This window comes from Crocodylus siamensis, chromosome 1 (assembly GCF_052110815.1).
Source record: "Crocodylus siamensis isolate JL-2025a chromosome 1, ASM5211081v1, whole genome shotgun sequence".
Taxonomy (NCBI): domain Eukaryota; kingdom Metazoa; phylum Chordata; order Crocodylia; family Crocodylidae; genus Crocodylus; species Crocodylus siamensis.
Genome location: NC_143395.1, coordinates 209,718,800 through 209,745,802, shown reverse-complemented (window position 1 = coordinate 209,745,802; position 27,003 = coordinate 209,718,800). Strand labels below are relative to the sequence as shown.

Below are 27,003 nucleotides of genomic sequence, written 5' to 3'. Positions count from 1 at the left end.
CATGCACATGTATGTGGAATGACAGGCAGGGTAGAAAGGAAATATTCCTGGAACTCTCTACACAAGGAAAGACTCCTAAGCAACCAAACACCGAAATGTGATGCTACTAGAAGAATTACCTTGAACAGATGGAGATCAAGGCAGCTACACGCAGCTCTGACAGCTGTCATTTTCCCCACACCACTGGGTCCTGAAAGGAGAACGCTGCCTGCTCCATTTAGCGCTATCCCCCTGGAACACAAAAGCAGCCATCCTTGTCACCAAGAAGTAAGTGTGCCAGGCCCAACTCATGCTAGGAGTACCTAACCAGGACAATAACAAGCTCTCGCATCAGACAGACCATGCTTTCCAATTCCCAGGATCTCTATAAGCAAAAACAAGTAAGTCATGGATCCAAGGGTTCCAACAAGTGCAATTCTAGCTAAAAACAACCAATATCCTACAATGCATGACAGAGCAAACCAGGCCACAACACAAAGAGCCCCATGCAGTGGGACACCTCATGAGGTACATTAAACAGAACTCACCAAGAGGTGTGTGAACTTACCCATTGTGCAGGTGAGGTCGCAGGGCATCACAGAGCCACTTCACAATATCAGAGAGTCCAGGGGGAGACAAACTGCTCCAAAATTCATGGCCAGCACAGCATGGGTAAGATGGGATAGCACTGTTGGTTGAACCCGTCTATAAAACAGACAAATAACACTCCTTCCAAAACCACCAGGGTGAGGGACATTCTCAAGTCACAGAACAACCCCTTGAGCATCCACCCTAAAACTAATGGAACCACAGGTCTCCTCCATCAGTCAAAGGCTTCTTTACCATCCCAACAGTGCAATCTCAGCCTTGCACATTTTCTTTACAGCCTTCTCACAGACATCTTACCAGGTAGAGGGAAGTGTTCCGGGTGTCAGCTAGGAACCCCATAGACTGCTCTCCTTCCACCATTCCTAATATCTTCTTCACTTTGAAGTAGAGCTCTGGCCATCTAAAGGAAGAGCAAGTAGTCTAAATTCCTACAGCCAAGACCTCAAGAGGCAGGATGGAATCCTTTGTCCTTGGAAAGCAGTTGGGCCCTTAAATTTTTTCATTACACAAATAATAAACCATAACAGGAGGAGACACAGGCCTGACAGCTGCACCAGCTGCTTTTTTTGTCTGGATAGACAGTTTAATGTTAATTTTCTCCTGATGTGCAACAGGATTATATCCACACATGCCTGAACCCCCTGCAAAGGCTCAGTCCCTTCAGATTGAGGGGACTGAATGGTAAGAGCCTGTGACCCAGATGTGTGGCCAGGCCCAGAATAAACCTAAACAGCTAACTTGGAAGAGAGACCTGGGGGCAACGGATGGATCCAAGAGTTCTCCACAGACACCTAGTAGGGGCAGAGGACCCTCCACTCTCCTTTCTACTACCAGTGAGGTTCTGTCCTGAAGTGCTCTGTATTATTTTGAGCCTCATGTATATTCTGAGTAAATATACTAAAGTAAGGTGCATGGACTATGAATCAAGCATGCTGGCTCATGAATCTACCCTCTGGCTTATACCCGACATTTGAAGGCTGTGCTAAAATGGCACAAAACTCTCACCCAATCTGCAGGCCAGAGCCTAGAGAGGAAAGTTTCAGTACATAGCACCCATCAGGAGCAGGGACCCTTCTCACAGCACTGGCTCAGCAGTATTACAGTTGAGACCAAGATAGGCTTGCTATCTGCTTCTGCTCACCCTCTCTGAGCTTTTTCAGTGTTTCCTTTTAGGCTCATTAGTATGGTCTCTCCCTCAAAGTGATATGCTTCCTTTTCCTTTCCCTGATGCCCTCCCCACCACCCATCGGATACGTGCACGTTAACTTCGCTGGACTTCAGGAGTCTGAAGTAGACCCACTGAACTTGTGCTGGGCTTGTCTGGATGCTAAAATGGACCATTTTAGCTGCTCTAAAAAGCATTCAGTTGGTTGAGTTGGTTAAATTTTTGGCAGACCAGCTAAACATAACATCCAATTTGTTTCTTCTCTTTAATGTCAATGTTTATGTATTTTCCCCTGAACACTTCACTCACAGCACTTATTTGGAGCTGAAGAACCAAGGCAAGCTTGTTTGAAAACCCAGGAACTATTCTGGTGGGCTGTAAATATTCTTCTGGGCAGGCACAGCAGGCCACAGCAGTCTCCTTACAGAGCAAGTGCTCACACCTGCTCCCTGAGGCTGAGGGAACATTAGTAATGAAGGACAATGCTGGTTACTAATCACTTCAGCTCCTTCCTGTGTGCCCCAAACCAGGTTTTCTAGATAGATAGACCATCTATAGATCCCTTCTATGGGGAGTGCAAGTATGCCAAGCTGTCCCTCTGAGTTATACAGGTTAAGTCTAAAGCTAGATTTAGACCTAACAAGGAGAACTATGTCTATAGTTCTATAATTCTTTGCTACAACAGCCCCCCAGTAGTACCAGGACCTTGAAACAGGTATTTAAAGAACAAGACCTTATCAGACTTCCACTGCTGTATATTCCAGAATCAACATATAATCAGCACTGCTGTCCTCTGCACTGTTATGTTGCAAGAAAGCTCTGTGCACACACCCATAGGTACTACGAGTTCCAGCTGTTTCCAATTTATTTGCCAATCTTAAGGGCTTGATTGAGAGACTTGTTTCTGCCTTCCTGTCCTCCTCCACAGGATCAAAAGATCATAAAGAAGGGTTGAAAGGAACTCGCAAGATCATCTAGTCCAGCCCCTGCTCAAGGGAGGATCACCCCTGACTAAACAATCCCAACCAAGCAGCCATCTAAACTGCTCTTGAAAATTTCCAGGGACAGAGATTCCACAATCTCTCTAGGTAGCTTCTTCCAACGCTTGACCACCCTCATAGTCAGAAAGTTCCTCCTAATCTGCAGCCTAAATTTCCTCAGATGCAACTTGAGGCTGTTGCTCCTAGCTCCTCAATCCCTGCGGCACAGGACAATATTTTAATTTTAAACTTTAAGTTATTTTTATCAAATTTAAAATAACACTATAGAATACTGAACATTGCAATTTCTACTAATAAGCTTAAAATTACAGAAAATGTATATTTTCCCTTCTAATATGATTTTAAAAACTTAATTAGGATACACCAAAATATAGAACTAGAATGATTTTCTATGCAGCCCTCAACCCATTTCTGATTTTAAGGTTTGTCCCGCTTGTGAAAAATGTTAAATACCCTAGTACTTTCAGCCTTTTCTGATTAATCATGCTTCCCAAGCCCCCAGTCACTTTTGTCTCTCTCCACTTAACTCTTTCCTATCTAACCACATCTTTCCTGAAGTGTGGGTTCCAAAACTGGGCATAGTATACCAAGTGAGGCCTCACCAGTGCTGAATACAGCAAAAGAATAATTTCTTTTGATTTGCAAGTGACACCCCTGTTGATACAACCCAGTATGGTGTTGAGTTTTATTTTATTTTTTTTGCAACAAGAGCACACTGCTAGCTCATATTCAGCTTATGGTCCACTCCAGGTCCTTCTCTTCAGTACTGCAGCCTAGCCAGTCATTCCCCAATCTATATTTGTGCATGAAATTATTCCACCCTAAGCACATGACTTTGCACTTGCCTTGCTAAATTTCATCTGATTGACTGACGTCTATTTCTCCAGTCTATCCACATCATTTTGGATCCCTGCCCTCCAGAACGCCTCCAACTCCACCCAACTTGATGTCATGCAAAAATTTGTTAAGCACGAATGCACAGAGATCAACCAAAACTTTGCAAATATTCACTTCGGGATTTCTTCATTCTTCCAGATAAACTATACTAACTCACTACCATCTGGACATCATAAACTGGCAAGGCTCATTTACAAAAGGTGGCTATTACTAGTTATACTGCACACTGCACAGTATAACTAGTTACTAGTTATACTGGTATAATTATAGTGCTACAATTATATCAGTATAGTGCCCCATGTGAACATTCTTATACTGAACTGCCCATAAGCATGCCTTTTTCCAGTTTACCTTAAATTTGCCCCAAAGCAGCATAAGCTGAACCAGAAGCACTCTCCCTGTACCAGAATTGGTGCCCCCATGGGGAATTAAAACCAGCATAACCTCCTTGTGTAGACAAAGCCAAGCTTCCACCTCAATCCATTTTTCTTTCACTGAAAGTCTAAAGAACATCTCCTTTTCTCTCTCACTTTTGCCTTTATTTCATTCTTTTTCCTTCCAAGCAGTTTCTCTCCCATAGTGGTATACCATCTTTGTAGCACTGACATGTGACTGTACAGTTATCTAAAAATCCAACAAAAATATTCATTTATTCGGTTCTGGATGAAAAAAAGCAAAACAAACCCCTGAACTCCAAAGACAGATCAGAAGAGAATCCACTGAGCAAACCAGAAGAGCAAGATTCTTCTTTAAATATTTTTCTTAAAGTACTGGGAAATCACTACATACCTAAGAAATTTATCCAAGTTTCCTTCCAAGAACTCTGGATGTCCATTAGCTGGAACACACAGGATATCCCCCTCCTGGACCAACCTGTAACAAAACAACAGCCATGGCAAATAGCTACTTCAATGATGTCACATTATGTGGATGCTCCAAAAAATTACAGCAACAGAAGAGCAATACAACCTTCCATTAACAACAATTAAGCTATTTAAATGAGTGGGGAAAGCCACTCATGGGCTTTTTATGATTTTTTTTAATACTCGCACCTTTCAGACAGCTAAATAGGAACTCCATGCCCTGTAGAGAATACAGTATACTTCAGACATAATACAACAAGGCACAATGACAAAGTCAGGTCACTGGGAAGGCAAAGACGTAAGGAGGCAAGAATCTGTGACAAAGTTATGACATGCAGCCTGTTGGTTACTCGTTGGATTTGTAAAAAGTTAACTTTAAGAGTGGGTTATAAACAGAGCCGAGAATGGAGAATTGTGGACAGTCTCTGAAATGCCTTAAGGTATTATTCAAAGGTGGAGACTGAAAATGTTTCTTTAAACACAGGTTAGGGTCATGATATCCCATGTGAGGGAGAATCACAGAAAATAAGGGTTGGAAGGGACCTTAGGAGGTCATCTAGTCCAACCTCCTGCTCAAAGCAGGACCATCCCCAACTAGATCATCCCAGCCAGGGCTTTGTCAACCCACGCCTTAAAAACCTCCAAGGAAGAAGATTCCACCACCTCTCCTAGTAACTTGTTCCAATGCTTCACCACCCTCTGCATGAGAAAGCTTTCTAATATCCAACCTAAACTTGCTTTGCTGCAACTTGAGACCACTGCTCCTTGTTCCATCATCAGCCATCACTGAAAATAGTTTAGCTCCATCCTCTTTGGAACCACCCTTCAGGTAGTTAAAAGCTGCTATCAAATCCCCCATCTTTTCTTCTGCAGGCTAAATAAGCCCAGTTCCTTCAGCCTCTCCTCAGAAGTCATGTGCCCCAGCTTCCTAGCCATTTTTGTTGTCCTTTGCTGGACTCTCTAACTTGTCCGCATCCTTTCTGTAGTGGGGTCCCAAAACTAGACACAGTATTCCAGGTGAGGCCTCACCAATGCAGAAGAGAGGGAAATAATTATTCCCCTAGATCTGCTGACAACACTTTTACTAATGCAGCCCAGTATGCCATCAACCTTCTTCTCAACAAGAAGAAGTTTGACTTGTATTCAGCTTATCGTCCACTGTAACCCCCAGGTCCTTTTCTGCAGAGCTGCTGCTTAGCCAGATGGCCCCAAGCCCATAGTGGTGAATGGGATTGTTCTGTCCTAAGGGCAGGACTTTACACTTGTCCTTGCTGAACCTCATGAGATTTCTTTTGGCCCAATCTTCCAATCTCTCTAGGTCACTCTGAATCCTAGCCCTACCCTCAGGCATACTCCCTGAGATCAGGTGGCTACATCATTAAGACCAGTTCTCAAGATACACATTGGAACTTAAGTATTTGACTGCTCAAAAAGCAGACAGACCCTGCTTACTGGAAACACGCTCCAAAAATAAAGTAGTCCTCAGTACCTATATTAAGTTACTTTGCTGATTTAAGCCAATGTTGTAGTGCGATGTTCTAAACATACTGTGCTTGCACTGTAGGCAAAACATGGCCTGCAGGCCAGATCTCGCCCATCATCTGATTGCATCTGGCCTGCAGGTAGGCAGCTGCAAAGTCATGGGATCTGGCCCACAAGGAGCCAGTGACTCTGGCTGCTGCACTGTGCCAGGCAAGCATATAGTGGCCCCATCCACAGCTTACACCAGCTCTCAGAACCATGTACTAGAAGCAGCACCAGGTAGGCACTGACATCAGCTGTGGATGCTGCCAGCAGGTTCCTACTGAGGATCAGGGCAAATAACCAGGATTGCAGCTAATGCAGGAGCATTACCTGTGGACCTGGGCAGACACCCTTATCCCCAGTAGGAACCTGCTGGCTGTATTCACAGCTGACGCTGGTCCCCACCCAGCACTGCTTCCAGCACACAGTATGGGAGCTGGTACAAGCTGAGGGGACATGCTATCAGTGCAGGGGTGCTGGACACCGGGGAAAAGTGGGACCTGGCAGTGGGTGCACTTGCACTGCTGGGGCCCTTCTGGCTGTGGCTGCCCAAAACCCACACCAGGGCTGCCCTGCAGCTCTTCACCACTGCCACCACCCCACAGGCCCAGGGTAACCTAGACATAATGCTGGTGGTCGCTGCAGGGAAGAGCCACAAGGCAGCCCCAGCACAGGTTCTGGGCAGCTGCGGCCAGAAGGGTCCCAGCAGCAGTGATTGTGCCTGCCACCAGGTCCCACTTTTTCCCTGGCACCCAGCACCAGTTGCCACCACTCCTCATGGGCAGGATGTGAACAGGGCCAACACCAAACCATCCTGCACCTACAACACATCTCCATAGCTTACACCAGCTCCCAGCCCACGCACCAGAAGCAGCAAAGGGCAGGCACCAGCATCAGTTGTTGCTACAGCCAGCCAGTTCCCAATGGGGATTGGGGCATTTGCCTGAGACCCTCATCAGGGTAGAAAGGTGACTCAGAGACTGTGCTAGTGGCAGCAGGGGCCCAGGCTGAGTTACCCCTACTGAAGCTGCTGCCCATGCCCACACCAGCTCCCCACAACTCTATCCTACATAGGGAAATTTGGTGAACTGTTGCACAGGAGCATGGGGGGTTGGAGGGGGCTGCTGACCTGACCTGCAACAGCACCCCAAAACTCTGTGGTGAACAGGCCCAAATAACAGTCCACCCCAGTCTAACAGGTCAAGTCAACTTCACAAAAGGCAATTTGTACATGGACTGCTCACTATCCACTTAAGAGGCAAGGGTGAAGAGTGGTATTTTGATTCTTCCCTCCCTGAACGCGAGTCAGATTCAGGATGCAGAAAGAATGAGTTTCCTATGCTGAAAGGCTAACCTCGGGGTTTCAAAGTGCTGGTAGAGAATATGGTCATAGACTCCTCTGGTGCTGTAGGCTGGTGAGGATATAATCTCTACGTGTAGCTCCTTGGCAAAAGGTGGTACAGATAACAAGGACTGGCTTCCTTTTGTTTCCTCGGTATCCAGAGCTTCTCCGTACCTCTACAAAGCAGAAAACAGCTTGGTTCAGCATTAATGCAGTATAGCACAAGTAAGAAGTTAAGACCCACTTGTCCTCAGCTTCCATACTGTGAATGCCTCCCACGGATTCATGTCCGCATGTCACCCCATTCTAGACTCCCTGAAAACTTATTCTCCCTTTCCATAAGCATGAGGAAGGTAACACCTCCTCACACCAAGGGAGCCAGGGATGTGACCAGTGCATACAGGATCAGCAACAAATGCAAATTTCCTGCCAACTTTTGCTGGAGTTATCACCTGGGACTTCACATACTGACTTGCACGGTCTCCTAGCCCTCTACTCACACACAGGAAAGGACTTCTCAACAAGTGTGTGCACCCTTCATTCCAACCTTTCCAATTGGCTAATTCTCTATCAAACTCTCCCATCACCTGTTCTCTCACCAGGGCACCTTCACCCAGGTTTCCAGCACTCTTCCTAACTACACCAGCAGTTCTCTACCTTTCTAAGCTCAAGGCACAACTTAGAAAATGCCACCTCTTAGTTTTCACTCACTTTTTGACTACAGAAAAGTAACAAAGTCACCTTCTACTAGAGAACTCAGAAAGACCACAGCAGGGCAGACGGGTTCCTGAGGGTTCCTATTTAAAATCTGAGTTTTCCTCGGGCATTGTGTCTGCACACCCACCGTGCTAACAGTACATGATGGGCCCAGAAAGGATCATAAGGCACCCCAGGGGGCTGCAGCACCCAGTTGAGAACCACCGCGCTATGCTAACCCGACCCCTCCCACAAACCACGAAGCACCTTCACAGGGCTTGTAACCTCCTGTACCCCAGCACCCAGCCAGCAGGCACAGTGCCTGGACACCTCCCCCTGCTGCCACCATCCCAAAGCTACAGCAGAGGGACACACCTGGATGGTGAGATGGGCCTGGCTGGTGGCAGGGTCATAGCCAAGGTTGAAGGCGAGCGCGGCAGAGATCACGGCACTGCCACTGGGCAGGCTGCTGCCTGGCAGCTGGCAGGGATAGTCCCACGGGGGATACAGGGCCCCCACAGCTGCCAGGTGAGTGCCCGCAGGGCCCTGCACCCACACCCACTCTCCCTGGAAGAGGCCAAGCCCCCACAGAGTGCCACGGGGCACCCACAGCGCCGCGCTCGCCGCCTTGCCCCACTCCTCAGGCAGCCCCCAGGGCGCCGGCTCCCCGCGCACTGCCCACAGCTGCCGGACACCCCCGCCCCGCGCAAAGCCTGACACCAGCGGCACTGGAAGGCCCGAAGCAGTGCCAGCCTCCGCCTCGCCCCGCAGCTCGGCCCGTGCCAGCCGTGTCCCAGCGCCCAGCAGTCCCTGCAGCGCTGGCCGCACCTCCAGCACCAGCGACCCCAGCCCCGGCAGCGCCTCCCCGCGCCGCGCCAGCACCGGCCCCGGCCCCGGCCCCAGCGCCGGGCCCCGGCCCGCGCCCAGCAGCGCCCAGACCAACGGCGGCGGGCGGCGCACCGGCCACACGGTCACCCGCCGGCCAGCCGCTAGCCCCAGGCGCCGCAGCAGCGCCCCCCGCACCCACAGCTCCGGCCGTCGCCCCGGCCCTGCCACCGCGCTCAGCAGCACGGGCTGCGCCCCGGCCCGGCCCGCGGGCCGCACGGCCAGGACCAGCCCCGGCCCCGCGCCGCCCAGCGCCTCGGTCGCTGGCCCCGGCGCCAGCAACAGCAGCGCTGTCACGGCGGGCGGCAGCTCAGCGGTCCGCGCCTCCAGCGGCCGCAGCACCACCACTGCCATCGCCGCACCGCCACCATAGAGCGCGCAGCGCAGAGCGGCTCCCCCAGCACCGCGCTTCCGGGCGTGCTGCAAGCCGGCGGTAAAGGGCTCCTCCTCCTCCAGCACCACAGCTGCTCTGAGAGCATAGAGCGTGCGGGTAGAGCGACTCCCGCTTCTCCCAGCGCGTCCTGCGCAGAAAGTTAGCGCCGGAGGTCGCAGGGAGCATGGCGCAGGTGGGGAAGAGGGGCTCGGGGCAGCGCGAGGTGCCGCGGCGGGTGTTTCAGCCGGTGTGGGCTGCCGCAGTGACTGCGCGCCGGGGGGCTCGGTGCGCTTCTGCAGGGCGCAAGCCATATGTATATAATATTATATGTATTATGTTGTATTTATTTTTGTTTTGTTTTATTTTACTATTATTCTCGTATGTACTCTAGTATATTTATTATATTATTTCGCGCCTACTATTAAAAACATAAGACCTGCCATCGAGTGGGTCAGACGGTTGATCCGTCCTGCCCGGCATCCCCTGTCACACGGGCTGGAAGGGGGTGTGGACAGGGGCTGATGACCAGGGTTTTTCCCGGTTCTTCTCCTGCATACAGTCACCAGCCTGTGTAGGTGTCGAGTGCAGAGACCTGCTCTGTTTGCACCTTAACAGCAAAGCAGCTCTCACAGGCCTGCTGTTAGAGGCCTTGAAAATGAGAGTCCTTTCTCAGAGCTGCAGATCGTGCTGTGTATTTGCTGAGTACTCTACGTTCAGGTTGGGGAAGTGCCTGCTCTGGGTAAATGCACAGACTTTTTTTCACTTGCAAGGATATGTACTTCAATGGACCCTTTATGGTGCCTATTTTCTGTATTGTAGTGATGCCACAGGACATCAGTAGTGCTGTTGGGCAACGCAGAAGAAACAGTGCCTGCCCTTTGCAGTTTGTGTATGTGCAAAGAGAGAGCAGGTGGTTGTAACTGGTGCGAGGAGAGAAATAGCAAGATAGTAGCAGTCAGAATGAAAAGCAGCTGTCATGGTAGGGACCACAACAGAGGAGGATTTGAAGGGAGACTATGAGGTAGCTCTCCTAGTCAGTGCACTACTTCTGCGCAGGGAGGAGGAGGTTCTGTGGTTCCCAAGCATCTTTGCTTTGGAAAAAGTGAGCAAAAACAGATACAGTAGAGCAGGGGTGGGTAAAATGCAGCCCAGGGCCTGCCAGGCCATTCTATCTGGCCCGGGGGCCCCTAAAATTTTTTAATAATTAATATTTATCTGCCCTGGGCTGCCTGTGATGCAGCCCTTGATGGCTTGCCGAAACTCAGTAAGCAGCCCTCTGCCCAAAATAATCACCTGCCCCTGCAGTAGAGGTACCCATTTGCCTGAAACATCATATGCCTAGATATGAGAGGAGGGCAGGCCTATTAATCCACACCTTTTCTTCATTCAGATTATTCTTCTCTGCCCCAACATCCCATTAGTCTCCTGAAGTGATTGCTACCTTCATTCCATCATTGCTGCCTACAAGGCATGTGATGAACAAAGAGCCTCTCTCTTGGGCCCCTAGGCCAGATGTTTATTCACACCAAAGTCCATTCTGTCTTAAGCACAGAGAGCCAACAATCACCATATAAAACAGGGTTCCCACTGCAGCCTGTTTCCTCCATTCCTGGACAGATCTATGGTGTAATGGTTTACTTACAGCCTCCATTCAGTTTCCTGCAGTGATGCTGCACTGTGTATGCTAATATAGACCGGTCACTGATGCATTGATATCACTGCTCATAATGCTGTTATCTGGTTTCCCCATGCTTCACCATCTTTCTGCCTCAGTAGATCTGAGTCTTGGACTGGAAGGTCTTTAGAACAAAGGTCATCTTCTGTATTTGTACAGGACCTAACATGCAGAGCTCCTGGGGCAGAAATAGGACACCTAAGAATGGTAATATGATAGCACAGTAATACAAATAAGAATTTGTCATTATCATAATAGGGCCTTGTTAGGGATGGAGATGTTCATGGATATCAATAACGATGGAAATCACTAGTTGCAGGAATGGCTTGAAAGAGAAGAATAGGAAATGGGGCACCAATTCGCAAAAAAAGACCAGCAGTGAATTCCAACAACAGCTCAAGTAGTCCTGGTGGGATAGGTGACACACTAATGGATGAGGAATAGGGAAATGCATAACCAGTGGAGGTGTCCAGGACTGTGAACACATAGACACCAATGCCCTTCTGTTTGCTGCATCATGGCTGTCCCAACTCCAGCACCCCCTCTGCTCTCTCACCTAGCATTCACCTCTCTATTCCTTTTTTATTTCTGTCCCACACAGACCCCCTCATTGCTATGGTTACATTGTATTATCAAGTGGATGAAGCTGCTGCTGGTTCCTTATTCAGAGTTCCTCATTTAAAAATCCATGTTATTTAAATGATTCATCTCTGTAAATTTAACTTTTTAGAAATATATGTTCCAGCCAAACTCCAATCCATGGTGCTTGTGTTTTCTTTTGAAAAAGTAAAATCGGAGAATACCCCATATAGAACTGGAATATCCCCACTTTCTTTCATGTTTATTTCCAAAATGCCAGTTTTCAGTTGACAGGTTTGTGGAAACATATAACACGGTTTCCAGTATTGTACATTACTGAAGTAACTTTATACTTGCAATGACAGGACCTTTGCTGAAAAATTCTGTTTATGCATGTTATGTATTTTACATATTTTATGCATAACATTCAAATTACATGGCAGAGAGAATAGAGAGGGCAGATGAATAACTTTTCTGGGGTACAGGCTTTTCTCTCTCTCAATGACCAGTGAATAGTATTTGAAAAGGCATAATTTAGTGCTTCAATAGACCCAACCTATATGCATCTGTTGATTTGCTTTTATACACAGAAATCTCTGCAAATTGTCAAGGGTTAAATCTGTTTTTCTGGGATCATGTTTAACTGCAGGATATAGTACAGAACTCACTGTTAATTAAAAGCCATTGCTGTTGTACACTCTGAGATTGTAAATAGGCAATCTTCTCCCTTAATGATACTTTAATTACTCAAACAGTTGTTGCAGATTCAGTGTCACTGATTATTTGCAACACCTATAATTAAGAATTTCTAAGGTTTTGCATTCTACACCCCTATTTTGTGCAGAAGAGAAGATTATTGATGCCTAAGAATTCCTGCTTAATTTGGTGTTGCCTGCGTCTCTGAAAATATTGCAGGGTTGTTATTCCTGTTCTCCAGAATCCTGATGCAGCTAAATACAACTTTATACGTTCCCTGGATGTCAAAGCTCCCTCAGAAGCTCAAAAGCCTCCTTCAGAAGACGCGAGGAAGAAAGTGAGTTGTTAACACAGATCATCTGCATAGTAAACTCCAAGCCAAGACATTGTAATTTTAACACCTGGGCAAGTCAGAATACCCACCTCTGTCATGAATCTGCTGATATTTTTTTCAAATTTCAGCTGTCTTTGTCTTGTCCAGGATTTCACTTTTTGTTACTCAAGTGTTAGCTAATGTTTTACAATCCTAATGAAAATAATACATCATAGGTTTATTATATGTAAGCTGGTCAGGTAAATGCTAAATTTGCTAGGAAACCCCTCCTATCTTAATACTTGTTGAAATAGTAATTGCCCTATGTTTGATGTGAAATAGATATGCATTAAATACCATTTTCCAAGTGAAGTCAAAGGCAACATGGAAATGCAGCTGTAATTTTGTTTCTTGGCAAACTTTAAAAAATGCTGACAGTAACTTTCAGCTCCATGCCTCCTTTTTAAAACTCATCACCTTGTACTATACATTTCCCACTCTTATGTACTATGCAATGTTTTCCTAGTTCATCAATGTTATGAGAATGTTCTATATAGGATGACATAGAATTGGACCTCATGGTTTGCTCAGATCAACTGCTATTTCTATAGCTGCTGAAGATTCTCCCTGTGAGGTGTGTACCCTGAAATGGACATGCATAAGATAAATGTACTTAACAAGTACAATTACTTTTAACTATTTTTCTGGTGCCACACAAATACTAAGGTATCCAGGTTGTAGCTATATTGGTCTAGAGGCAAAAGGAATCAGGACTCACGATAGAGGTGATATCTTTTATTAGACCAACTAGATTTTTGCAAAAAAAAAAAAAAGTCCTTAATTGCAAGCTTTCGGACACAAACATCCTTCTTCAGCCATAGGAGAAAAGACTAAAAGTTCTCCTGGGTTGAAATTAAAGTTCACATTTCATAGGGGAATTGCAGGTATAGTAAAAGCTCCTGTTTGGAACAGTTCATTTTGTATGTAGATTAGTCAGAGAAAAGTTGGAATAAGAGGTAAACGGACTATTCCAACTGTTCTTTGGGCCTCATCTACATATAAAATTAACTGTTCCAAATAGGAGATTTTACCACACCTCCAACTCCCCTATGAAATATTAACTTTCATTTCAACCCAGGAGAACTTTTATAGTCTTTTCTCCCATGCCCAAAGAAGGATGTGTGCGCTCTAAAGTTTGCAATTAAATATTTATTTTGCAAAATCTAGTTGGTCTAATAAAATATATCACCTGTACCATGAGTTCTGACACAAATAGAAACAATTTTTTCAACTGTGGGTACCTCAAGTTAATATACTAAGTAATATTTGACAGGCCATACTTTTTCTGAGTTTCAAAGGCACTAAATATGTAGGATTTTCACTATTCCGTCATTAAGTTATGCTTTGGCCTGAAGAAAGGAAAGGGACATTACAGCTGCAGTCAGCGTAGGATTTTGACTCTCTTCTTGCCTACCAAGCAAGACAGCATAAAGAAGCTAGTGTTCCCTGGTGATAGCTCAGTAGTTGTATCCATGGCTCGTCAATGCTGAGGTTCCTGGTTTGTGACCTGTTTCCACCGTAGAGGCTATGACTAGTACTTGGCTCCTACCAGTTGGTTTTGTTTTATTCTGTTTTTTCTGCTAACTATTCTCTGTAGTTGTGAATATGCTGCAAACCTATTCTCAGCCCCTGCTGCTTGTCCTTGCTTTAATTCTAGCTCTGGAGTGGTAAGTTATATGACCCTTCTGCAGGCACTGGTTAGCAACAGAAAGGGCAGGGTTCACATTTTGGAGTACCCGTGGCTCAGTCAAGCCCCCACCCAGAAATCCGGGAATACTAAATTTGCTGGGGCATCCCGTATAAACAAAACCCTCTCCTCATCAAGCAATGTAAACACAAAAAAATATGTATTACAGAGAATAAAAACAAAAAACACCCCAAAGAAAACACTAAATATAATTTTAAAACACTATTAACTGCAAAGCAAAGTTTATAGGTGACACCCTCTTGGGGAGGCTTCACCCATGCCCAGGCAGCCTGGCACTTGGAGCTCCCCAAAGGGTAGTTCCAGGGTCCTGTAATCCCCATATCTGCCTTCAGCAATGGGCTGGAGAAGGGGGCCCACACCAGAGAGGCCTATGAACTGCTCCTTGGGTTCACTACACTGCAGGGAGCTGCTCAAGAGCATGGGTTCTTCTGCATTGCAAGGGGCTCCATTACTCCTGGAGAAGTGGTAAAGCTCCTATCTTTGTCCCACAGAGAAGCTGGGTTTCCCCTTTCGCTAGCTGCAGATTCCTTCTCCCCTAGCACCTTCTCCCCAGATCAGCCTAGCTGACTTTATATCCCTCAGCCTAGCTGACTTTATATCCCTCAACATGACATCACCTTGGCTTTGTCCAGTCAGGGGGTGCCACACTCCAGTCTTTCTCCGAACCAATCTGTCTGAAAAGTCTGTGCTCCCCCTGGCCAATCAGGCCAGAGGATTTTATGTCTCTTGCACAGTTACAGGGCCCCAGCTTTCCATGTACAGAGCACATAGCCAGAACCACAGGGGCATCTTGCCCCCATAAAAACACATACACAAGCACACGCTATGCCATACACAACCCAAGTGTGTGTGGGCGTTACAGTTTTATGAATTCAAGGCTTTTCTCTTGCACTTCCCATTGAGGGGAGCTCTGGCCAAAGCAACTGTTTTTTACATGTAGCCAAACTTCCCTCTGGCTGTCTTCCCAGCCTGCCCGGATGATAGCTCCAAGCTGATACTTTGGAAAGGGATACCACCCACAGGCCAAACAGACTTTGCAGGGCCAACAGGTAGGCTATTTGCCCAGCCTCTTAGACCAAATTAAGATGTTGGGGAGGGGCCCTGACTGTGGGCCACCCACTACAGCAGGGTCAGCAACCCCCAGCACGTGTGCTGAGCACGGTGCCCGAGGCCATTTTGGTCAGCACATCACCGCCAGCCTGAGCTCTAGGCAGCTGCTACCAGTCATGAAGCCCAGGCTGCTCCCAGAGGGCAGCTGGGTGGTTGTAAGCCCTGCTGCAAGCAGAGCAGGCTCCATAGTTGGCAGCAGCTACCCAGAACCTGGGCCAGTTGCAGCCAGAAGGCTCTGGCATTAGCTCCATACTGGTGGGTGCACACAGACCTCAGAAAGGACAGTCAGGCAGCGGCCTGAGGCAGTGCAACCCTGGCTTCTCCCCTGCTACCAGCTCAGAGCTGATGACTGGGCTTTGGAGCCTAGCATAGCTATTTGTAGCCAGTCTGGGCTCTGGGCAGCTGCAGCAGACACTGGGCTCCGCAGCCCCAGCATCAGCTCCATGCTGGCAGCAACTGCACGTGCACCCCAGAGCAGACAGCAGGAGGGCTATGCTGCCTCAGGCCCTATCCCCATCATCTGCTCCAAAGCGCATATGCTCCCACCACTATGGAGCTGATGCCAGAGCCCAGAGTAGCTGTTTGCAGCCTCCTGGCTGCAGACCGCTCAGGCTCTGGTAGCTGCTGTCAACCACAAAGCCCAGGCTGCTTGCAGCAGGGCTTGCAGCTGAGCCCACCTGGCTCCCACCCGCTCCCAGCCCAGCCCCCAACCAGGATAAGGGATACCACCCACAGGCCTCTTTTGCCAGGAGCACCACACCTTTTGCAGGGTGGGTGGTTGGGCTGATAGGCAGGCTCTGGGCCGGGCCTGGTTCCCCAGGGAAGCACAGGGACCAGGGAATTGTTGGGCTGGACTTTGTCCAGTGGCCCAGGAGCCCGGCTCCATGCACCTGTGCATCTGGTTCTGTGTGTTTGTCTGCCTCTGTCTGGTTCTGTGTGTCTGTGTGTGCACACGTGTCTGGTTCTGGATGTGTGTGTGTGCATTTGTCTGTTCTGGGTGTGTTCTGGTTCTCTCTGTATACATGGTTCTCTGTGTGCACATGTGTGTGTCTGGTTCCCTCTCTGCTCTCCTTTTTCTTTCTCTCTTTCTCCTCTTCCTCTTGTCTCTTTTTTTCTCTCTCTCTCATTACAACATGCTCAACAAAAAAGGAATACATAACAACAAAGGCAACATTTATGATTCTTAAATATACTAACATGCAATGCATCCTACCATGTACCCTCCCCCCACCAATTTTGTTTTTCTGGCATGCTGGCACTACAGCACCTTCCAAGGTAGACATTGTGTTTTTTTCAGCACTCCACCCAAAAAACATTGCCTACCTCTGCACTAGACCAAGCTGAGACTTCGCCTGGCTGTCCCCCTAGGCCAGCCAACACTTTGTGGTGAGGAGATCAAAGCTGGGCTGCTACTCCCTCAGACCAAGCCAAGATTCTGCTTGCAGGGTGGCCCAGGCTGAGGCCAGCCACTCCACCTCTCAGAATAAGCCAAGACTGAGGGGGGCTGTAAACCAACTCCTAAGACCAAGCCAAGATTTGGGTGGGGGAGGGCAATTGTTGCAGCTAAGACTTCAGCTTTCCCCAAGCTAGCTGAGACTTTGTGAGATGCAGGAACAGGCTGTGGGGACTACTTCCCCAGGCATAGGTGTAACTCCATGGGGGCTCCAGGACTCAAGCACCCGCCCAAAAAAATTGTCAGGTACTCAGCACCCACAAGCCACAGCTGCAGACTGCTTGTAGATGTTAAAAAAATGCACTTTACCAGAAGAAGCAGCGCATTACTTTGACCCGGCTCTGCAGCATCTATAAATATAGGATACTTCAGCAGGGCTTTTTGGCTCTTTTAGCTAAAGCTGATTCAATCAGCTGTTAGATAAAAGCACCAAAAAAGTCTACTAAAACACCCAATTGTTACAGACACTGCAGAGCCAGGTTGAAGCAATTTGCTGCCTCTTCTGGTCATGTATGGAGCTCTGTGTAGGAACGTGTCTAGTTTAAATTAAACCACCATTTAGGTTTGGGGTTTTTTGGCATCTTCAAGCACCCGCTGGCTTATGTTCCCAGGCCAAGCTGAGACTTTGCAGTACAGGGTTCAGGCTGTGTGTCCATCCCTGAGGCCAAGCCACTAGGGCAATTAGTGACAGATAGTGGGGACAAGGCTGAGCAATTCAATGAGTTTTTTGCCTCTGTATTCTTGAACATGGATCAAGACAAATCTCCCAGTTAGATCATAGACAGGCACAAAAGGAAAAACAGCCCACTAACTGTTAGCTACAACTTAGTGAAGGGACACTCAGAAGGGCTGGATGTGTTTAAGTCAGGAGGCCAGGATGATCTTCATCCAAGGGTACTGAAGGAATTGGCCAGTGTCATAGCAGAGCCACTAGCATGGATGTTTGAGCACTCTTGGTGCTCAGATCAGGTCCCAGAGGACTGGAAAAGGGCCAGTGTGGTCCCTATTTTCAAGAAAGGAGGATCTGGGTAACTATAGATCAGTTAGTCCCACCTCTATCCTCGGCAAAATCTTTGAAAAAATTATTAAGGATCACATTTCTGGGTGTCCAGCATGAAAAACAATGCTGAAAGGTAACCAGCACAGATTTATAGCAGGTAGATTCTTCCTGACTAACCTTGTTTCTTCTTATGACCAGGTCACAAAATGCTTAGATGCAGGAATTGAGGTGGATATCATCTGCTTGGATTTTAAGAAGGGCTTTGATACGGTATCTCATTATATTCTTATAGATGAACAGAGTGGTTGTGATGTAGATGATTACATGGTCAGGTGGGTGGCAAACTGGCTTAGGAGTAACACCCAGCGAGTGGTGGTGAATGGGTTAGTATTGACCTGGAAAGCTGTGGACAGTGGAGTCCCACAAGGCTTGGTCATTAGACCTGTGCTGTTCAATGTCTTCATCAGTGACTTGCATGAGGCTGTGGAAAGCACTCTGTCCAAATTCACAGATGATACCAAATTATGGGGTAAAGTTAACACACTAGAGGGTAGGGAAAGAATCCAGGCACATCTGGACAGGTTGGAAAAATGGGTGGAACAGAACAGGATGCAGTTCAACAAGGACAAGTGCAAGGTGCTGCACCTAGAGAGAAGGAATCACCAGCATGCTTACAGGCTGGGGGGTGACCTTCTCAGCAGCACAGCAGCAGAAAGTGATCTTGGAGTCATTGTTGACACCAAGATGAACATGAGTCGTCAATGTGACAAAGCGATCAGTAAAGCTAACCACATTTTATTATGCATTAGCAGGTGCATGACAGATGGGTCCAGGGAGCTGATACTTCCCTTCTATGTGGCATTGGTCAGGGTGCAGGTGGAATACTGTGTCCAGTTTTAGGCACCACACTTCAGAGGAATGTCTGGCCTACGAGGAGAGATTGAGGGCCCTGGATCTCTTCAGCCTCTGCAAGAGAAGGCTGAGAGGTGATCTTGTGGCCGCTTACACATTTATCAAGGGAGGTGGGGATAGCAAGGAATAGGAGATGCTCAGCCCCTCTGGGCCCTCAGACTTCTCTGTCTCTCCACACAGCCTCTTCCTAGGCTGCCATACCTCTTGGTCTCTCCTCCAACCCCTCTCTGGGCCCTCAGACCCCTTGGTCTTGCACAAGCTCGAGAGGGTTCAGAGGAGGGACGCTCGTACGGTTAGGGGCCTGCAGGCAAAGCCCTACGAGGAGAGATTGATGGTCCTGGATCTCTTCAGCCTCTGCAAGAGAAGGCTGAGAGGTGATCTTGTGGCTCCCCACACATTTATCGAGGGAGGTGGGGGCAGCAAGGAATAGGAGATGCTCTGTTTACCAGGGCATTCCTTGGAGTAACTAAGAACAATGGCCACAAACTGACAGAGCAGATTTAGGTTAGACAGCAGAAAGAATTTCTTCACGGTAAGGGTTGCCAGGATCTGAAATTGGCTTTCAAGGGAGGTGGTGCTCTCCCCTACCTTGGGGGTCTTTAAGAGGAGGCTAGACATGCACCTGGCTTGGCTCGTGTGACCCCAGCGCTCTTTCCTGTCCAGGGCAGGGGTCGGACCCAATGATCTGCTAAGGTCCTTTCCAATCCAAACATCTGTGAATCTATGAATCTAAGACTGTGGAGGAAGAGGAGGGCAAGGAAGTGTGACCAGTCTCCCCTCCTCCTCAGTATCACAGGGTACCCCCCCTAAATTTTTTTTTAGATACCTGGCTCTATGGGCCATCTGCCCAGGTTTTACCAGCCATGCCTTGATGTTAGTTGTTATACAGAGTACAGGAGGCTGCCCTGGTCTTATTACAATGACCACCTGGATTGTGGTCCTGGTCTTATGGGGCAATTGCATGGTTCTGTACCTATCCTACACCATGTCCCATGCCTTGCAGATGGCATCTGTACAATCTTACTACTAATTACTGATGGAGCACCTCACTAGGCCTTCCAACCCCTTGACCTCTCTCAGCCCCTCTGGGCCCTCAGACTTCTCTGTCTCTCCACACAGCCTCTTCCTAGGCTGCCAAACCTCTTGGTCTCTCCTCCAACCCCTCTCTGGGCCCTCAGACCCCTTGGTCTTGCACAACCACTCCCTGGGCTGCCAGGCTCCTTGGTCTCCCTTCTGACCTCTCTCTGGGTTGCTAGCCCCTTTTGGTCCCTTGTCCTGGACCCTTTTAGTTCTCCACTTTCCCAGCCGCTCTCCAGACCCTCTGACCCATCTAATCCTGCACTCTATTCCCGGCCCCGCACTGGGCTGCTGAACCCTTTGGGTCCCACTACGCTTGATGGCCCTGCACTGTATTCCCCAGGCCCCTCACTGACATTTAGGAGCAGCACTCTTCCTACTGGGTGATGTTCCGTCACTAGCTCCCAAGATGTTACTGCCAGCCCTGCTCTCAGGGTCTGGACATATACCTTGTTTCAGGCCATAGCAAGACATTTTGCAAGGAGTCCTGGCTGCAGGACCAGCACCCCCAGGCTAAGATGAGATTTTGTGGTAATGAAACAGTGCCTCTAGGGCCAGCCAAGACTTTTCAGAAGTGGCCTGGGCTATAGCAAAAGGCCCCACAGGCTAAGCTGACAGTTTGCAGGGTGGGACTGGTTTCAAAGAAGACCTAGAATCATGGGCGACTGGTGCCTCCCAAGTCTGGGGGGGGCACCAGATCGCCAGTGGGGGGGAAGGGTCCCTAGCAGCCAATCACCGAGCCCAGAACCACCAGTGGTGAAACCAGAAATGCACTTCTGCCGGCTCTTCTGGTTTCGTGGCTGGCACTTCCAGGGGGTGCATGGCCAGTCTCAGGGGGTGCACATGCACTTGCGTGCACCCCCTATGCATTGCCAATGGTTTTACCCACTCGTAAAGAAAACCCTTTCTTCGGGGCCTTCTTGGATTGCCAGTTCTTTGAGGCAGGGGCTGCTCAGTGACTAAGCAGGCCTCCTGTTACCCAGACATATCCCCTGCCCCACAGACCTCACAGATGAATGCTCCCAGCCTGGATGTAGGAGGACTGGAACTGAGTAGAACTGGGAGGAGAAGCCAGTAAGGTCCTGATCTGCTGCCCAGGCCATGACCCACCCAATTGTGGTGGGGGAATCTCCCAAGCTAATATTGAACCTGTGTGGGAAAAACCAGTGCAGGAGGTTGATGTTACTGGACTCAGGTTCTGCCATGAAGTCTGGGCACTGGGTTTCCAAGCCAGCGCAAATGACCATCTCATTTTCACATGCCACAGGCATAGCAGCTCAGCCCACTGGGGGTGTTGCTCTTGGGGGGACACTGAGACCGCAGGGCAAATGCACTTCTCCCTGGGGGATCTCCAGGAGGTTCTAGGGGCAGGTGAAGCTGAGGACAGGGCAGACCCTCCCCACAACCCTGCAGAGGGTACTGTCACTCTGGACGTACTGAGGAAGGGGTAAAGCAGGAGAGATTGTGGTGGGAAGCCCCGAATCCTGTCACGGGGGCAATTCACTGGGGAGTCAGAGAGAGTGAGAGACTGGCCTGAGCCCAGCCATTCCATTCAGTGGGGTGCCCCCTTCAGGGTTGGAGGTCTATCCGCAGATGATATTCAGCAGTACACACCCTGAAAGCCTGGAGGTCTGTTCCCCGGGACCTAGTGCTAGTGGAGGGCCCCCATCAGGGCTGGAGGTCTATCCCCAGTACTAGTCAGCAGGGTCCACCCTAAAGGTCTGTTTCCAGGGATACAATGGTAGTGGAGGGCCTGCTTCAGGGCTGGAGGTCCATTCCCAGGGGCCCAAAGGAGGGTTGCCCAAGGAGCAGGGCGTGCAGAGCAGCAGGAGGGAAGTAAGGGGATGGAGCAGAGGCTTGGTGACATACATGGAATAGGAGTGACTTCTCGGGCATCCCAGCTGCAGCAGGCATTGGACAAGGGTGGCAAGGCAACCTCTGTAAGCTCTTGACAGCATTGTCCATCTTGTTTCCATCAGCAAAGAGGGCAGGCACTGAGATTCCAGGCATCTTCCACCCTGTGCTGTCTGCCTCTTCCTCACAAAGATGATTCCTGGCCCATGTTTTCCTTATGAGGCACTGTGTGAGGGTGTGTGTGGTGCGGGGAGGTGCTTGCAGCTGAATAGTCCTAGCTCTCAGCTCCCCACCTACACCCTGCTCCAATCCACCTGAGTCCTAACTACCCCTCCCCTCAACAGTAGACCCTAAATTCTTCCAAGCACTAAGGGGAGAACCCAGGAGTCTTGGTGCCTGGTACTGTCCCTTCCTACAGCCTAAAACCCAGGTGTCCTGGTGCCCAGTGTGGCCCTGCTCTAACCCACTGGACTGGACCCAAAACCCCCACCTCTCCCAGAACCGAGCCTTGGACCCAGGTGTTCAGCACTGGAAGGAGACCCCAGACCCATTGCACATGTGTATAATGCTTCTGGTGTGCCTGAGGCCACAGATAACATATGTGGGCAGGGAGGGTAGGGCTTTGTGGGGCCTGAGCAGGAGTCACCTGAGATGGCACACTCCAGCCCAGTCCCTGGAGAGGGGAGGAGAAAAGGCTGCATTAGGATCTGACCCCAGCCCTTTCTCCAACATCCAGCTTTCCCCAGGATCCCTCCTGCCCCTGGGTAACCTACAGCTTGTGATGCCCACTGGGGACTTGGCCCTACTGACCCCAGGGAAATGATGAGGTGTTTCCAACCATGAACACCCCATGGCCCCAGAGGCAAGGGGGCATGGTGAGCTCCTGCAGGTAGTGGCAGTGCTGTTGGTGGCGGAAGCATGGTGGGGGCAAGCGGGGAGCTCCCACAGGCAGCCACAGCGCTGTCGGTGGCGGTGGGGAGGGGGTGGTGACCTCCCAAAGACAGCAGCAGCAGTGCTGGTGGTGGCCAGTGGCAATTACAGACTAGCGGTGTTGGCATCAAGGTGGGGAATGGTGAGTGGTGACAACACGCAGGCACTGCCAGCTGTTTTGGCAGCGCCTTTTCACAGGGGGTGCCTTGCCACGCTCAGAGGGTGCACGTGCACACGCATGTACCCTCTACACATTGCCAATGTGCGCTGGCTTCCCCATCTTAAAACTTCCTGGGAGTTGGAAGGGGAAGCCAGACTACCTACCTTTGGACCCTGCAACGAATGCCATTCACCAGGCAGGATGCAGGATAGAGAGGTGGTCAGAGAAATGCTTTCTGGGAGGTAGAGTGGCAGTGGAAAAGATCACTGTCCTGGCCAGATCTAATCAGGAATCTCTTAGCAATGGGAAGTGGAAGAGAAGAGCCTTGATTGAACTAGGGTGAATATGTATACCTAACTGACAGAACAGTCCCACAATGGGCACCTCAAGTTCCAGTCTCAGGTTGCATGACTCCAGGACAGCATTTGTCCTGGATTCACAGCCTTGTGCAGGGATCCACAGAAAATAGGGAGTTCTCCCTTGAAGCCTGAGGACAGATTGAGGCCTCCACAGTGAAGGTTGGAGTGGGGCAGGGGCTGTGCACACTGTCTAGCCAGGGCAATACATGGGACAGGGGGCAAGGAGTGGGATGGAGCCACAGGCAGCTCATCCAGGGGGTGGGAGGCATGGGGGGGCACATGCCCCCCAGATTTGTGTGTGGGGTGGGGGCAAATACAGGCTGCCTGCTGCAGGCTCGGGGCTCCCCAACCTTCTGCCATACCCCTGGGGGGCCTATGCTAGGCAGAGCTAAGGCAGAGCAGCAATCTGCAGCCTGCATGCTCTGGGCAGGGCATGCAGACAGTGGATCGTGGCTCTCCCCTGGCTACAAACTATATTGTCACCACTGCAAAGAGCTGGGGCAGAGCCACGATCCACTTCCTGCACGCCCTGGCTCTGGGTCACACAGCTACTGATGCAAGATCCCAGGGGCTCCAGAGCAGCTCTGGGCCCTTCCCACACACTGCCAGTACTGTTGGGGCTGGTCTCCATAGAAACCCCAGCCTCCCACTATCACAACCTGCTGCTGGGGTCTCCATGGAGACTGGCCTGAGCCACATGGGCAGGGGCTGCTAGGAAATGGAGTCCAGCTGCCGGCTAGAGCCACCATTTTGCCCACCCGTCTTACATCCTGCCTTGTACTTCATAAAGCAAAAGTAGTCTTCATATTAACTCATGATTCTTTGCTTGCTGTTTATTTTTACCTAAAATATCCCACCTTTCTTCACCTATTGGGAATGTATGTAAAACAACATAAACCACAAGATAATATAGGTGGCAATTTAATTGTGGCATAATACCTCTCTGTATGATAATGTTAGGTCATATTTGAACTGGATAGTCTGCAGTTTAATACTGTAACATATGGTTGGAGGTGGACTGGTGTTCTTCTGATAGTCTTGTTATATCCAGGATGACTCTAAGGGCTTTTATTTCATCTGAAGAAGTACAAGACAAAACAATTAAGTTTCTCTAGACCAGTGGTCTCAAAAGTGGGATGCATGCACCCCAGGGGGTGCACAAGACGATCCACTGGGGTGCAGGAAGAAAATATTAGAACTTCTATTTCTATTTCTATTTATATAAATTTACATATATTGGGGGTGCATGCTCAAAAATTTGTTACTGATAGGGGTGCGTGATCAAAAAAGTTTGGAAACCACTGCTTTAGACTATACACAGGTTTATTAGGATACTAGCAATCAGAAAAAAATTACTAATACCAGCTATATACAGTATAGAATACATAGATATACTCACTCCTGGGTGATGATGATGATGCCCCTTCAGAATCAGTCCCCATAGGTAAGACAAGTTCCAGGTTCCCACACCCATGTCTTTATGTTGAGGAGTTTTATGCAGTTCAGCTTCATGTTTCTGTGTTCCCAGCCATTCCTCTGAGATAACTGTCTCTTGGCCACTCAACTAGGGAGCAGGGAAACTGAGTCATGATGTTAATTGTACTTATCTGAGTCACTGTTCTTTCCTGGGGTCATCTTGTCAGCATTTGGTGTGATCACAGGCCTATGCATCTCATTTACAATCTGCCTTCTCTCATATGCTAATAATCGTGATTCAGACTGAATCACTTCTGGGATCAGTCTGTCCATGTAGTGACACACCCAGCACTGAGGGGTTGGCAGGTCTCAGGACTTCCCAATAGTCTTCTTCAGGGAATAGGATGGAATCAGATTACCAAAGGGTACCATTCTACAAATTGATACATGTTTATTCACAATCACTGTTTCCTTGTCAAATTCAAGCATGCTTTTGAAGAAGGGTATCTGTTGTTTTTCTACATCTTGCTTTACTTGAGTTCTCTTGGGCCAGCACTCTTTTCTGAGATGGTCTGTACTGAAAACTATACTGAGGGTATTAATCATTGTTCTGCAGTCATTTAATCTATTTTTTCCAATTCACAATAGTGGGAAAATATACAAATTAATATGTCTTAAAATAAATGGGGAACTTTGTCTACATTTCAGCATTGCTTCTTTGGCCTGAGTGGGGAACCAGTATTCAGAGCCTGGCAGGACTACTTCCATTAGAAGAAATAAATGGGATAAGTGAGTTCTGCTCTTTAGTGCAGTCTGGTTTTGGGGTTTTTTTTACAGAGAATGTACACAAAGTCGTCTTTCCAGCAGCGCAGGGATGTGGCCAGGTGCCCAGACCAAGCAGAAGCCGTGACTTCTGGTTGCTGCCGTGATTGCAAATGTGAATGCACAGCTGCCAGCAGCAGCCACTTTTTTCCTCCACCTTCCCCCAACTCAGCACTTGGGGCAGTTGGCCTTATGACCCCCCAATTATACTGTTTTGTACTTCAGTTAGAGTGCCCTAAGCACAAAATTTAACACCCAGCCCCTCCCACAAGCTTAGAAAAGGCGAGAAAACAGCTTACCCATCTGATGTCAGGGGGAGCAGTGGGAGGAGAAGGGGGAAGTCTTTAAAAGCTGCGCCAAGTCCACACCATGGCAGAAGCCATTTTGGGACCCAGCAGATCAGTCCCTTCTGTCGCAGTCTGGCCAACTGCGTCAGCGCTTCTCCGCCACCGACTGTCCCAGCATACCCCTTCCCTGCGCACCGACCCGATTTGCGAACCGAACTGCGAGTAGAGAGAAAGAGAGAGTCGTTAATTTGTTTTGTAAACAAAACGCGTTTAATCAAGCTGTTGTACCTACGCACCTCGTTCATCGGTGTGTAAATAAACAAATAAAAGTTTTCTTGATTACAGTTTACAAACTCGTGCCCTGTTCTGCGATCAGGAGGCTCCATGATCTGCAAACAGAGGAAAAACCCCTCCCACCCTTAAAGGCAAAACGAACCACCTTAGTGTACCTCAGGTCCTGACCCTGCAGCGCGCACAACATGGTGTCACAAACAGGATGCCAGAAGGGAGCAGAGAACATGGAGGGAACGCTGGTGAACCTCTGCCCCTGGAGGGAGGGCTCACACTTGATTACTGATTCTGATGAACTGTGGGCTCACATCGTGTACCATCAGAGTGAGGGAGTAAGCCAGAAGAACAAAATAACTGGCTACTTCTCCCTGAAATTGCCGGAGGGAAAAGAGTGGGCAGTAACCTTAAGCCCTGCAGCATTTGGGTGTATTATGCGGTCGCCTGCAGTCATTTACCGACCACAGGAGGCGACTGCAACATTAAGCCTGACCAAAATAAAAGCGGCAAGGACCGTTAACCCCACCCCAGCTCAGCAGTTTGCCTGGTGTATTCGGCATGTTAAGGAAGGCGGTGAAACAACCCTGCCCGACAAGTTCAATTGCCCGGGACTAGAAGGGTCCCGAGGGCACGAGTTACTAACACAGTGCCGTGAAAGTTTAGAATCAGATGGCTGCACGGCCACGAAATGGTCAGGTCCGAAATGGGATAAGGGGAAGATAATCAATATGTTGTTCTGCATGGTGTCCATCCTGCTACGCGAGAACAATGACCTCACATCCCAATTAAAAACAATAGCACAGGCGGCTGCTGAACAAGCCACGGGGCCAGTGCTCAAAGATGGCGGCGACAGCGTGACAGCGCCAAAACCTGAACATGGTGAGAACGGGGCGGAAAAGAAAGGAAAGCCACTGTTAGAAATGGAGTATTGTTAGAATATTGTTAGAAATGGAGTGTTGTTAGAAATGCA

At 48.9% G+C, this 27,003-nt stretch overlaps 2 protein-coding genes across 5 annotated transcripts in view; one reads left to right on the top strand and one right to left on the bottom strand.

The window, feature by feature from the left end:
• PEX6 (peroxisomal biogenesis factor 6) overlaps positions 1 to 9,422 on the bottom strand; it is a 30,932-nt gene extending 21,510 nt beyond the window's left edge. Inside the window, exons 1-6 of one of the 3 annotated variants that reach the window (XM_090054366.1) lie at positions 8,452 to 9,422; positions 7,393 to 7,556; positions 4,441 to 4,524; positions 886 to 988; positions 548 to 684; positions 120 to 231 (exon numbers count right to left, since the gene is read on the bottom strand). In XM_090054366.1, coding sequence (XP_089910492.1) covers positions 120 to 231; positions 548 to 684; positions 886 to 988; positions 4,441 to 4,524; positions 7,393 to 7,556; positions 8,452 to 9,315 — 1,464 coding nt within the window. In that variant the 5' untranslated portion in view covers positions 9,316 to 9,422. The remainder of the gene's footprint in view (positions 1 to 119; positions 232 to 547; positions 685 to 885; positions 989 to 4,440; positions 4,525 to 7,392; positions 7,557 to 8,451) is intronic. The other 2 variants (XM_090054375.1, XM_090054358.1) reach the window with 2 other exon arrangements.
• Positions 9,423 to 9,450: 28 nt separating this feature from the next.
• LOC149873994 (uncharacterized) lies at positions 9,451 to 26,985 on the top strand. 2 transcript variants are annotated; one of them, XM_090054424.1, is made up of 3 exons: positions 9,451 to 9,527; positions 12,504 to 12,621; positions 26,091 to 26,985. In XM_090054424.1, the coding sequence occupies exon 3, from the start codon at positions 26,225 to 26,227 to the stop codon at positions 26,966 to 26,968; it is 744 nt and encodes a 247-aa protein (XP_089910550.1). In that variant the 5' UTR covers positions 9,451 to 9,527; positions 12,504 to 12,621; positions 26,091 to 26,224; the 3' UTR covers positions 26,969 to 26,985. The 2 variants fall into 2 exon arrangements, with proteins under 2 accessions (XP_089910550.1, XP_089910557.1); XM_090054431.1 differs by lacking the exon at positions 9,451 to 9,527 and having other exon boundaries at positions 12,435 to 12,621.
• The last annotated feature ends 18 nt before the right edge of the window (positions 26,986 to 27,003 follow it).

Bases quoted from the DNA above. Each gene is read 5' to 3' on its own strand.
- LOC149873994 (XM_090054424.1), top strand. From the start codon at position 26,225: ATGGTGTCACAAACAGGATGCCAGAAGGGAGCAGAGAACATGGAGGGA.